The sequence below is a fragment of the Cynocephalus volans genome, chromosome 7 (assembly GCF_027409185.1).
Source record: "Cynocephalus volans isolate mCynVol1 chromosome 7, mCynVol1.pri, whole genome shotgun sequence".
Taxonomy (NCBI): Eukaryota; Metazoa; Chordata; class Mammalia; order Dermoptera; family Cynocephalidae; genus Cynocephalus; species Cynocephalus volans.
This window is the reverse complement of record NC_084466.1, coordinates 17500879-17514478: the sequence shown is the minus strand read 5'-3', so window position 1 is coordinate 17514478 and position 13600 is coordinate 17500879. Positions and strand designations below refer to the sequence as shown.

At 38.3% G+C, this 13600-nt stretch overlaps 1 protein-coding gene across 2 annotated transcripts in view; it reads right to left on the bottom strand.

Moving 5' to 3' along the window:
- The window catches only part of ABCC4 (ATP binding cassette subfamily C member 4 (PEL blood group)), a 248960-nt gene that overhangs the window by 50940 nt on the left and 184420 nt on the right, over positions 1 to 13600 (bottom strand). For both annotated transcript variants that reach the window (XM_063102130.1, XM_063102131.1), the window contains one exon: positions 4622 to 4772. In XM_063102130.1, coding sequence (XP_062958200.1) covers positions 4622 to 4772 — 151 coding nt within the window. The remainder of the gene's footprint in view (positions 1 to 4621; positions 4773 to 13600) is intronic.

Genomic DNA, 13600 nt, shown 5'->3' with positions numbered 1-13600 from the left:
GTCCCCACCTTAGATTATTAATTTCTTAATGGCCAGGAGATAGCCATCGTATCTGATAACTGGAATAGCACCTGGCACAGGACTGGTGCTCGATGGTAAGCTGAATGGACTGTCTGTCACCTCCCTGAATCCTAGAGTATCTCTCTGTACCCAATGGTATGAGAAGAGTCCTTTATGGTCACGTCATACCCGGGGACTGCACTGCCCTGTGCCTGTAGGACCGGACCAGCCAACAGGCCTTTGAACAGTCTTGACTTCAACTCCAAGAGCCTGTCATATGTTTTTATAACTGTCCTGCTGGAAACTTGTCCTGAGGTTTGGAGGTCATGTTGGCATGTACCAGTGCCCTCACCTTTTCAGAATCTATGACTGTGGCCTTAGTTGCTCTGTCACCTTTACAGAATGAAAAAAGGCTAATTCTCTTTCGTGTAACTTCATTTTGGTTTGAGGCCTGATGTCCCATGACTGGCGACTTGTTTCAAGCACACTATACTATGACCACCAGGGCCAAGCTCCTGCACATCAGGGGATTTGTGGGCTGCCCACTGCCGGGCAGGGATGACTCCCGACAGTTTTCATTCTCCCCACGGATGAGGCCGGACTGGGACAGGGGCCTGTGGGAGCACATCATCTTTATCCTTGCTGGGAATGAATCATTTGTGCTCTGTGAGTAGGAAACACTGACATATCACTTTGCTACCCGCATGTCTCCTAGGGAAGACCTGTTCGTAAAACATGGGGTGTTTGGGAGAAGTTTAGATAATTTATTTTATAAGAGGCTACATATCTTTTATAAAATGACAGGTGAAAAAAAAATTAAGGGAAAAACTCAAGCTTCTTTTCTGGGGCTGACTCCTCAGCCTGCATCCGAGTGCCTGTCTGTGTGCCAGTTCAGTACCCTACCGAGGTGCTCACAGCACACAGGGGCACTGTATGTGTTTGGGGCCGGGTTGCTGGGGTATATATAAATGTGCCGAGACACACAGCCTCCCCATAAGCCACAGTCCATGGTTCCAGAAGTGAGGAAGGAGTAAACTTCTGAGTATGAAGCACTGGTGTTCAGAGAAGGTGGGAAGCCCTGGGCCAGGAAGGAGACCTGGGCTGTGGGTCTGCTCCTGCAGTGCCTCTCTGGGGTTCTTTCCTGACTAGGATAGCTGACTAGGGACAGTAACCAGCAGGAGCCCTCTCCTGTGATACTGCTTTGAGGAAAAAAACCTTCCCTGAACACAGATTCGCCAACCAGGACCCGACCTAACATTTCTCCTTGTCCCTACTTCATACAAGTGCCCTATGCGATTCTGTGGTTTTGAGTGTCCAGCGTGTGTCTGGGCTCTTCCTCTGGCACCCACCCTGTTCTCTCTTCAGTATACTGCGTAACCTTTTGTTATTTTAGCTTCCTTTAACTTTGCACATTTAATATGGTAATATAAACACAAAAGCACTGAGCTCATGCTCCAAATAAGAATGGCCAGAAGCTCTGCACAGGCCTTTCCGCACGCCCCAGCAGACATCCCAACCAGAGCCTCGGACTCAGTCCATCTGGAAACAGGGTGCTCCCAGAGCAGACGCAGGCAAATTCCAGACCTTATCACCCTACCAAGAGAGTGCCAAGAGTCTAGATCCAGAAAGCTCAGAGAACTCACTAGAACCGTGTTCTCGTGTCTAGACAAGGCAGTGTCGTGACATAAACATTATAGGCCATGCTACTGAGAAGGAGTAAGGTGTGGTACTCGTGCAGGCAGAGGCCCTAAAGGAAATTCTTCAGCTTGGCACTCCTCACTAGCCCCCTTATGAGAGTTGATGATATTTATCTCCAGCTGGGTTTTAGGGCAGGGTCAACTTTAGCCATGAGGAATCATCTCAGCCTTGGGCACCAGGGAACCCAAAGTCCACGTCACACACTTTATCTCACCCCAGTGAGGTACGGCAGGAATCTGTACCTTGAAAAGACAATCCTGTTTCTTTCACACACCACTGAGGGCTGAGCTGCATGCCAGTAGGGGTGACCTGGGGTCCGCAAAGACAAGGAACTAGTACCCAGGGAGAGGCATGCCAAGGCTCCAGTATTATCTTGCCTTTTCCCACCCAGACTCGGTTGGCTGAAGTAGACTGGGATAGCATCAGTGGCACTAGTCACCAGCTTCAGACAGATTCAACCCCACGTTTCACAAGATCACCAGCTGCGTTTGCCACAGCCTGAGGATTCTCTGGGAAAGTCACCCTAAAAGGATCTTCTCTGAGGAGCAGGGCAGGGAGCTGCAGCCTGGTCTGATAACCTTGCTGCTGGGTATCATGAACACTAAGTGAGACCTCCGGTTACTACTGTTCTTAATTCCCTCATGTGCAAGGTTCCAGTGCCTTTGGTAGTGGCCAGTGAGCACTTTGCAAGCACTATCTCAGGCAATCCTCATGAGAACCCAACAGGGCAGGAGTTATTATATCCTTGACTGAGGGAAAACAGACTTGAGGCATTAAGAGCACTGTCTAAGATTAACTAAATTAACCTAAGTAAGTGACATTGTTGGAGTGCTGGGTGTTAACCCCAACTCTGTCTTATTCCCAAGGCCCATTTTTAATCTGAATCAGTGTGTTGTAGGGAGAATAATCTTGTAGGAAAAATAATTTTTGCTAAAGACTTCCATGAATGTATTTTTTTTCATAGACTTTGTAGCTCATGTTTAGAAAACCACAAAATCTTACTCAGCTAATATCCAATAGGCTTCTCCATCACTGTACCTCTTATTAACACTTTATGTTTAACAAAGTCCTTAGGACAGTGGCATGAAAACTCTTTTAAAAACAACAGACTCAAGGATCTATGTCCTGAAAACACATGGCACCTGGATTAACCACACTCCTCCAGCCAATGCCCGTGGCAGAAACTGCTAGCGGATCCCAGCATCCTTATGGACTAAATATGGATATGGCGTCACAATCCAGGCACTACCAAATGAACAGAGCTGGCTAGAGATGCCATCCTCGTTTTAAGTACTTCTCTATAACTGACTGTTGCTACACTCACTTTTGCAAAAATAAAAAAACCGTTATGATCAACTGCACATTTGTCATTAAGATTGCATAAGTGTCAGCCTATGGTTCCAGAGGCTGCTAGGAAGTACAATCTGAAAATAAGTCTGAGGGCTTTGGTAGTTCTTTAAAGCACGAAGAGGAAAGAGGTTTATGCCTTCCAGCCATAGCAATCAGGCCACCTTCTCTTTGATGGGGATTTCAGTCGTGGCCTCAAAAAACACAATCAATTGCTGCTTAGGAAAAATAAGTGTAATTGTTATTTATGGCACAGACCCATCACCCAAATGGTTAACAATAAATAGTTGTCATCAACTAGCCACCACATTTGGTTATCTGGGAGCATGAAGAAGGAAACATTCATATTTATCTTATTGTCACAGCGAAATGGGGTACAGCAAAACCCCAATATTCCACAGGGGCCATGACAAAGTTGTCAGAATCTTTAGATCAAAATTTTTTTAAGCATTATGGTATGTCCCATACTTCAAGAGAGAAAATTCTACAGTGCTTCTTGAAAAAAACCATAGCAGGTCCTCTTCTCTCCACTTCCACATGGATGAGAATGGCCAAACACAAAAATCTACATCAAGAGGTTACTTCTAGAAAAAACAACCTTTCCTGGAACATATCTGAGACCTCCTTTACTTTCTCACTATCATCCTTATACCATTTTTTTAAAAAAAATTCTACTCTCCTTATGATTTTTCATTTTTTAATCATAATAAAATATGTTACTTTGTGCATTCATAATGAGATGAGCTCTGGATTATTTCATCCTCCTGATTATGTGTAGAATAGAGTGATTAATCATGAAATGTTTTTTCCCATTATTCCAAAATGAGGGAGTTGAATAGAGTAATAGACTAAATTCACCCTAAACTGAATAAATTTATGTTCTCCTGAGGGGATTATTTTCAGCGTCCAATGACCTGAGCAGCCAGGGATGAAATCTCAAACACCGTGGCACTATACCAAGTGCCACTGATAAGAAAGAGCAAAACTGAGAACAACAACGGTTACCTTTTCCAAATACTTAATTGCAACTCATTAGCCAGTTTTCAAGTATGCAAAAGTAATATATTTCCCAAATGTATGACTTCTGACATTTCAGTATATTTCTGACCCTTCCTTTCCTTTCTCTAATTTCTTTCCTTGTCATTTCCAGAATCTTCAGGGAAGAAAAATTCCCTGATTATTTTCCTTCTGTATTAGTTCTAGTTCCAACGTGAAAAAATATTTTATTTCTAAGAGAAACGTTTATTGACTGCCTGCTCTGTGTAAGGAGAAAGGTCATGAACAAGACAGAAATGGTCCCTGTCTTCATGGGGCTCACATTCCAGGGGACAATTTTTCCACATACGTCTTTCACTCCTTCCTTGTACTATGCTACAAACGCACCTGGCAGGCCACCAGCTCCATCCGCCCTAAGGGCCACACCGACTCATGGTGGCCGTCATGTTCAAGTACCTGATGTTAATTCAGTGAGAAATTCCAGAGGACAGGGCGTGCAGAATTGCAGGGGTCTCCTTAATTACGGCACGGATGGAGGACAGCTAGCACTGCCACACCAACCTGACAGCCTCATACTCACTTGCAGATTCCAGGCGTTTGACATCTCTCGACGTTTCTAAGAAGTACCGCCGAAGAATAAAGAAAATGACACCAAGGGGAACCAGGGGTATGGCGATCCAAGGAATCACTGCTACCGCCACGGCAATCACACCGAACACTTGCAGAACTGTCTGAAATAGCAAAAATAGATATAGGGCCTCCTCATCAAGAACTCTTTTCAAAAGAGACTTTAAGGGGTTGTTTTCCTGAAAGACATAACAGAAGTGTAGATGGCTCTGATGATATTTACTACACGCCAGCTCTGTGCCAAATACTATGACAAGAACTGTTTAGGCAGTAGTTGTTCTGATACACTCACCAGCCCTCTGAGGCAGGCATTGTCCTTCTTTCTCCCTATTGAACAGATGAGAAAGCTGAGATTCCGAGTGTGAGGTGAATCTCAAACTAACATAAGTCAGCAGATGTTACCAGGAAAATCAGCACGCAGCAACACAATGAGGAATCCAGAAGCCTTCACTATTGCATGGGATAAAGAAGAGGCTAATAGCAAACTCGGTGCTCAGAAAAGAAGGAAATAATTTAAATCTTTACCTTTGGAAATGGAGAGTCCTCTTTCTTAGTTTTCTATCCATAGTTAACATTTACTGACTGCTGATTGTGTATATTAAATTTGCCATATGTATCCACTCATTTAAACCTACAATACCCCTATGAAGTACTAGTATTACCTCAGTTTACAGATGGAGACACTGAGACAGGGAGAAGCAAAGTAACTTGATCAAGATTACACAGCACCAGTCATGGAGCTGGGGAGCCCACATAATTAACCACTGTATTTAAGCTTGCCCCCAGTAGACTTTTTATAAAATTTTAAAAAAACAAAATCTATATTGGCCAGGAAAAAAAAGTCTGACTTACTTAGGTCTCATAATTTGTCTTTAATTTTTCCTATAAATTACTTTAAAAATTTCAGAGTTCATCAACATGTCCAATAAAAAAATAGACAAGAGAAATGTGATAAAACAAATTTTTTATATTTCTTGAAATCTGAAGAAGAGTTTTGAAAACAAGGGAACAGCTTACAACGTCTAAAAGGTGTTTTGCTTTTTTTTTTTTTTTTAATTACCTGTATATACATTAAAACTAAACTCTGAAGGGAGAAAAAAACCAAAAGATTCTGATATGTGATAAACATTCCTTCCTTGAAAACAATCTCATCTCTTGCTTCCAGATTCCCAGGAGTTCCAGGGAGCCTAACCCAAGCTACATACATAATAACTCACCCATCTCATTGGATTCCAAGGCCATGTGACCACCCACCCCGCTTCGCCAGTGCTTCTGTACCTGTGTCATGTCATGCGTGGCATACTGAGACTATGATGTGTGTAAGGCAAAAACACTTTAGCCTGGAGCAACTGACCCAAGCCCTGATGCTCCCGAGATTTGGGGGGAATCATTATTTTGATATGCTGGCATGCCAACTGGGAATTCTGCCCAAATTCTACAGATCCACATGAACAATACAATTCTTAGATGAAGTCTTTCACTTGAGTTTTCACAATTTGTAGTAATTCTATAGTTTTCAGAGAATGACAACCCAGACCAAGAGGGGACATTCCATTAGACTTGTATCAAATCTTCTGATAGGATTCTGGGCCGGGTCTCTTAAATATTAAACAAGAAGGGCAATACTTTATACCTCTTTGAATCCTAGTAAAAAGTAGAATATATCAACAACCTAAAAAGATGGTGATAGGAATTAAATGAGATAATGTATACAAAGTGCTTTGTATAGTTCATGCTTAACAAGTAGAAGCTCTAATCACCATTATTATTATTATCCTTTGATGTGCTCTTGATGCCAGGAGGAGGGATGGTGCAACAGATTTATGGGCCCAAAGAGTCTTAAAACTAGCATGGGGTAGGACCCTGAGAGGTAGCTCCTTCTGACCACTGGAACAGCCTGGTGCTATCCAAGGACATGCCAGAGCAGGTGCCATTGTTTCCTAAACACAGCAACGATGTCACAAGTACCAAAATGACTGTGACTTTTCTCTGGCTACCGTGCCTAAGGTCTCTCTTGTTTGAATATGCACTTTTGACATAAGATAACCAATAAACCTCATGCCTACTACAATTTCTGTCCTCTCTATATTTTTTCCCCAACTCTAGGCATCCCAAAGACTGCTAACCCAAGGGAAAAGGAAGTAACTCAACATTTTTAAAGATGTTTCTTTTCTTATTCCATATCTTTTCTCTGTTTCAAGTCTTGCTCCTTCTTAGTGAAGAGATACTGATTGCTCAGCATTTCTGGGATACTAGGGAAAAGGTGGTGGACCTCTGAATCAACAAAATCGAATCAAATGCCTTCTTACTGGAGTCAATGTTTCAAAAGTTAAGATCAATCTGATATTTTCTAGGCATTGCACCATGAACTAGGTGTTACTATCAAAGGCAATACAAAAGCTAGATTTTGTATACTAGTGAATCCCAGGAAATTAGACTGTGTCCACTGCAGGCTGGCCTTCTTGGTGTAAGCCAGCATCCTGATTTGGATGTCAGGAAGACTAAGATAGAGGGCCTTAGTCACCACCACTAGGGAAGGGATATCAAATGATCACCTCATCCCCAGAAAGGATGCTGTCCCTGTGAGCAGCTGTTTCTGACACTTACATTTAAATGAATTGTTAATGAGGTATGCAAAAGCAATAAAGAAAAGGAAAAAATCATGCTTAGAGAAAATGTTAATTGATTTGCTTAAAAAACTGCCCACTAAAAAAAAAAAAATGAGAAAAAAAAGAAACTGCTGTATTGCTAGTGCATCTGGCAAATGTCCCCATTATAATGAAGAAACTTCACAGTTTTCTATATCTAGTTGACAACCAAAGAAAAGTACAATTGCCCTGCCCTTTCAAATACCAAAAATAGATAACATTTCATGAGGCTTGTCTTATGTTCAACCTCTTAAGAATTTCACATGCATCATCTAACTTCATTCTCACGTCAAATCTAAGTAGAAGGGATTATCATCTACATTTGCAAAGAAGGAAACTGAGGCTCAGAGAGGTTAAGTAACTGCCCAGAAGCAGATAACTCAGTCATTCTGACCCCAACCTTGTTCTTATAATCCCCTTATGATACTGTATACCATATACATATGATTTATATTTTTAAAAATTAATAACTAAATAGCCCCTTTTTAATATATTTCTCCCTTTCTCCGCATATTATACTTTTGTTGGATTTCCTATGGTTGTATCTGACCTCTCCTATGAGGTGACCTGTCCTAGACTCCCAGCTACTTAAGGAATAATGGCCCGTTCAGCTTACAAAGGAGAGCTGACCATGAAAAAGGTATTAAAATGCTTGCTAATAGAACATACTGACATATGTTGATTTAAGAATTAAATTGTTTGAGTAAAAGAAAAAGTTGCATAAGAAAGATGAGTTTCTTCTAAGCAAAACGACTTAGAAGGAAAAAAAAAAAAGCCAAATTTAATTTTAATAAATATATAAAAACTTCAGGATGCAAGATGAGAGTTAATTATTTTACATGTTCAATACCTGTATTTAAATGGTGGTAAAAAAACATAAAATTTCCCCTGGAAGTCCCTTCCACTAGAGTTAATATTGTATCTTAATATTATAGATTTTAACATATTCTTTTCATAAGCACAATTTTAAACACGAGGACCTATTTGCCTGTTTGGCATTTAACTACCAAACTGCTTATAGTCCTATAGGAATTCCTAGGTATCCACCCCCAATTTACTTTAAACTTAATTCCACGGGATTCTGTTCCTGCTAGTCTTTGTGAAGTTTGTGCCAAAGAACATGTTTTCTATAAACAGCAGTAAAAATGTATTCTTCTTATTTCATGCAAATAAATATGCCATCCATACTTTTGGCTCACCCCCATTTCTTATTTGAACTCTCTCTCTCGTACTTGTTTTAGGCACAAAGTGAAATATGTATTTAATCATAAGGCCACTGAATCAGTTGACAGTACTTTTATTATTTGTTCCTGGCATTAAAAAGTAAAATCGGGATCATTAAGATTGCTAACATCTCAGAGGAACTGGAAAGCTTTTAATTCTGCTGTCAGTCAGACTCTTAAGAATTCTGTTCCTAGGCATGATAAGTACAAATCATCCAGATTGGCTTAAACTATTATTGACTTTGCAGAAAATATGACTTAAGTGAAAAAAACAATGCAGGACTCACTACTTGGCAAGAAAACATGGCAAGACTTTCTTCTGATTTAGAGAGAGAAAAAAAACTTGATACCTAGTTTTTGATAGGTAAGCTGTTTACTGATGTGGGTGTAGAAGAGATTCTTCTATCTATTTATTTTGGAAACACATAAGATAAAAAATTACCTCTCAATGAAATGACTATCACAACAGATTGTGCCGTTGGCTAATCCAGGATTCTTACGGAGGCTCTGAAATGTTGAACAGACCATACAAACCTCTAAAAGTATTAAGAAATAAAAATGTAATTCCTATCAAATCATACTCATGACCCTTCAATTACAGGATAAACAGAAGCAAAGGGAAAAATATGGAAGGCTCTAAAATGCAAGCTCCTAACTCTTACTACTGACTTAGCAACAGCATTAATTTGGCAGGTGTGAGCTACATGCTAATATGACACCTTGCCTGCTTCAGGGAGTTCAGAGGTCATCTCTGGTTCCCAAGTCTATTACCTTTATAAGACCCCACCTTGGGAGGTCTCTCTTTTATCATCTTTTCTTCTGACCTCACCTAACTTCGTTAACTCTGTTAAATTAGAACTTTATGGAATGTTGGTATGTCTTATTTGTACAAGTTCTATACAAACGTTCTGTAAGATTATGCTTTTCAAAACTTGTCCTTTCCTTGGGATACACTAATCACTCTTTTCATCCCTCATTTGGCTAATCTGATCTTTTCACATCCATCCACACCAGCTCTGAGACCTGTGTCATCTTCAATTAGCTCTTAATCCTGAGTCACAGCTAACTCCACTGAAGAGTGAAGGTGTTTGGGTTATAATCTGTTTACCAATACAATAGAAGGCATTAGGAAGACGCGGTGCACATTTTCCTCCTTTGTATTCAGCATATTTCATTGATCAAGTGCTTCCTTTCAACCTTTTTTTTTTGTTTTTCAGTGCTACTTTTAAAAGACACACCTTAAAAATAAAGGCACATGAAGGTGGAAATGAAAGTTTGGAAAACGGTACCCTGGAAACACTAACCAAAAGAAAGGTTATCTGTCTCCACCACTATAAACACAGAAACTTTACCTTAGGAAGGATTCCTAGAGATAAAGGATCTAAATATATATGAACCTAAAAACATAGCTCTAAAATGGATAAAGCAAAATCTGACAAAATTCAGGAGAAACAGACAAATCCACACTTGCAGTGGGAAATTTTAACCCACTTATCTCAATAACTGATAGAATAGGCAGGTAAAAATCAATAGAGATATAGAAGATTTGAAAGCGTAATTAACAAACCTGTCCTAATGGCTACAATACTATAGCCAGTAACTGCATAATATATCCTTTTCAAGTGCATATATACTATGCCATAAAGCAAGTATCAACAAACTTCAAGGTACAGAAATTACACAGAATGTATTTTGACATAAGTGGATTTAACAAGATGTAACAAGGTAAGTAGAAAATCACTAAATGTTTGGAAATTCATCAATACACTTTTATATAAAACCTGGTTTAAAGAAATTACAATAAAATTAGACAATATTTTTATAAAAGAAAATGAAAATCTAATAATATTAAAATTTGAGGGCTGCAACTAAAGCTGTGTTGAAAGGTGAATTTATAGCTTTAACATATTTTTTAAAAAGGAAAAACTTAAAGTGAAGGGTCTAAAAATCTACCTTAAGATAGAATAGCATATTAAACTATATTATGAGAAGAATGGAAATTGGGAAAAAAGTAGACATTAATAAAATAGAATACTTCCAAGGAGAAAAATTAACAAACCCAAAGCTTGGTTCTTTGAAAACACTGAGGAAATGAATAAACTTCTGCCAGGACTAATCAAGGAAAAAAGTAAAAAGGAGAAAATCAGGAATTACAAGGGGATAACATGAGAGGTTCCACAGACATTAAAAAGAGGATATAATAAACATAGACATTTCTTACTGGTAAAAGGTCAATTTATTGAGAAGACATAAGTCTTAAATATGCATGCATGTAATAAAAGAGATTTTAAAACTGTAATGCAAATAATGGCAGAACTAAACAGAGAGAAAAATCTAAACTGATAGCCATAACTGGAGATTTTAACACCCCTCTCTCAGTGTCTGACAGAACAGTAGACAGAAACTTAGTAAAGATGCTCAAGATTTGGACACTATAAAACTACTTGACCTGTCATTTTTAGAACCACATACCCAAAAGCAACAGAACACACATTCTTTTTTTTTTCAAGTGCACAGGAGATATTCAACAAGGTAGACTGAATGCTGGGCCATAAAAAAAGTCTCAGTAAATTTCAAAGACTTGAAATCTTACAAAATATTTTCTCTGACTACAACCAGGTTAATTAGGAATCAATAAGTTATTTAGAAAATCCCCAAGTCTTTGGAAATGAAGTCATACACTCCTTAGTAACTCATTACTAAAAAAATTACATCAAAAAGTCAACTAAAAAAAATTGTAATCTGAAGATAATGAAAACCAACATGACAAAAAATGTTTAAAGAGGAATTTATAGCTTTAAATGCCTATATTAGAAAAAACTAAAATGAAGAATGGTCTAATAGTCATTTTTAAGCTAAAGAAAGAAAGACAAATTAAAACTAGAAACCAATATTAAAAATAATAAATATGACTAGAAATCAATAAAATAGGAAATCCACAATCTACAGAGAAAATTAACAACGTCAAACATGAGTTCATTGTAAAAATTATCAAAATTGATTAAACTCCCAGCTAAACTGATTAAGAGGAGGAGTGAGAAAGAAAGAGAATCATAAGTTATCAGTGTCAGGAACAAAAGAAGAAATTTCACTACAGGTCATATAGACATTAAATGGACAAATATGGGGTTATTAGGAACAATTGTATGCCAAAAGATTCTTCAGTGAAGATGAAATAAAAACTTTATTGAAAACCACAATTTATAAAAACAGACATATGAAGAAACAGAAAATCCAAATTGTCCTATATCTAGAAAAGCAAATAATGTATTATCAGAAACATTCCCACTAAGAAAATTCCAGGCCTACACAGATTTTCACTGGTGAATTCTGTGAAACATTTAAGAAAGAACTAATACCAATCATATAAACTCTTTTAATTTTCTTTCAGAAAACAGAGAAGTGTACCAGTTAGGGCCATGAGAGAAACAGAACCAGTACAAGACAAATATTAAGAGACTTAACGGCAGAAATTGGCTCATGTGATTTTGGAGGCAGTCTAGGCAAGCTCAAAATCCATACAGCTGACTGTGGGATAGGGCAGGCAGGAACTTGGCCAGGAGCTGAACCTATTTTTCACAGACAGAATTTCTTTTTCTGCCGGGAAGGCTCAGCTCTTAAGGCCTTTTGACTGACTGAATTGGGCTCACCCAGATTATCTAAAATAATCTTCCTTCCTTAAAAATCAACTGATTATGGACTTTAATCACATCTATAAAATACCTTCACAGCAACACCTAGGTTAGTCACATCTATAAAATACCTTCACAGCAACACCTAGGTTATTGTTTGATTGCTAACGGGGAATGTAGCCTAGACAAGTTGACACATAAAACTGAACATCACAAGGAAGAAATATTTCTCAACTCTTTTTTGATAAGGTCAGTGTAACTCTGACGCCAAAAGTTGACAAAATATTACAAGAAAAGCAAATTACAGACCAATATCCTTCATAAATAGATACAAAATTCTTGACAAAATATCAACAAATAGAATACAACAATACATTTTTTAAAAATGCTACATCATGAACAGGTGAAGTTTATCAAGGTTAATTTTACCCACAAATATCAACTGCGGGAGTTCACTACCACAAGACCACCCTTACAAGAAATCCTCAAGGGAGTACTGGGTTTGGTTCCTGAAAAATAACTACCACTGCCATAAAAACCTAAGAAAAATCTAAACCCGCTAGTACAATAAAAATGGCATTCATGAAGAGAAAACAAGCTAACAAAAACACTATCTACAACCTAAGGAACCAACAAACAAAGAAACCAAACAGTAAATCAGAAAGCAAGGAACAAAAGACACCTAAGACAACCAAACAACCAATAAAATGCTAAGAATAAATCAACACCTTTCAATAACAACTCTTAATGTTAAAGGCTTAAATTCCCCAATTAAAAGACACAGACTGGCTGACTGGATCAAAAAGCAGGACCCAACTATATGCTGCCTACAAGAGACCCACCTCACCCATAAAGATTCACACAGACTAAGAGTAAAAGGATGGAAAAAGATTTACCATGCAAACAGAAAAGAAAAACGAGCTGGAGTGGCTATTCTTATATCTGACAAAATAGACTTTAAACTAAAAACCATAAAAAGAGACAATGAGGGACACTACTTAATGATAAAAGGACTGATCCATCAAGAAGACATAACAATCATAAATATGTACGCACCCAATGTTGGAGCAGCCAGATTTATAAAACAAACTCTATTAGACCTAAAGAAGGAAATAGACACTAATACCATAATAGCAGGGGACCTGAACACTCCACTGTCAATATTAGACAGATCATCTAGGCAAAGAATCAGTAGAGAAACACAAGATCTAAACAAGACTCTAGACCAATTGGAATTGGCAGATATCTACAGAACATTCCACCCAACAACCTCAGAATATTCATTCTTCTCATCAGCACATGGATCATTCTCCAAGATAGATCACATATTAGGTCACAAATCAAGTCTCAATAAATTCAAAAAAATTGGAATTATCCCATGTATCTTCTCAGACCACAATGGATTAAAACTAGAAATTAATAACAAACA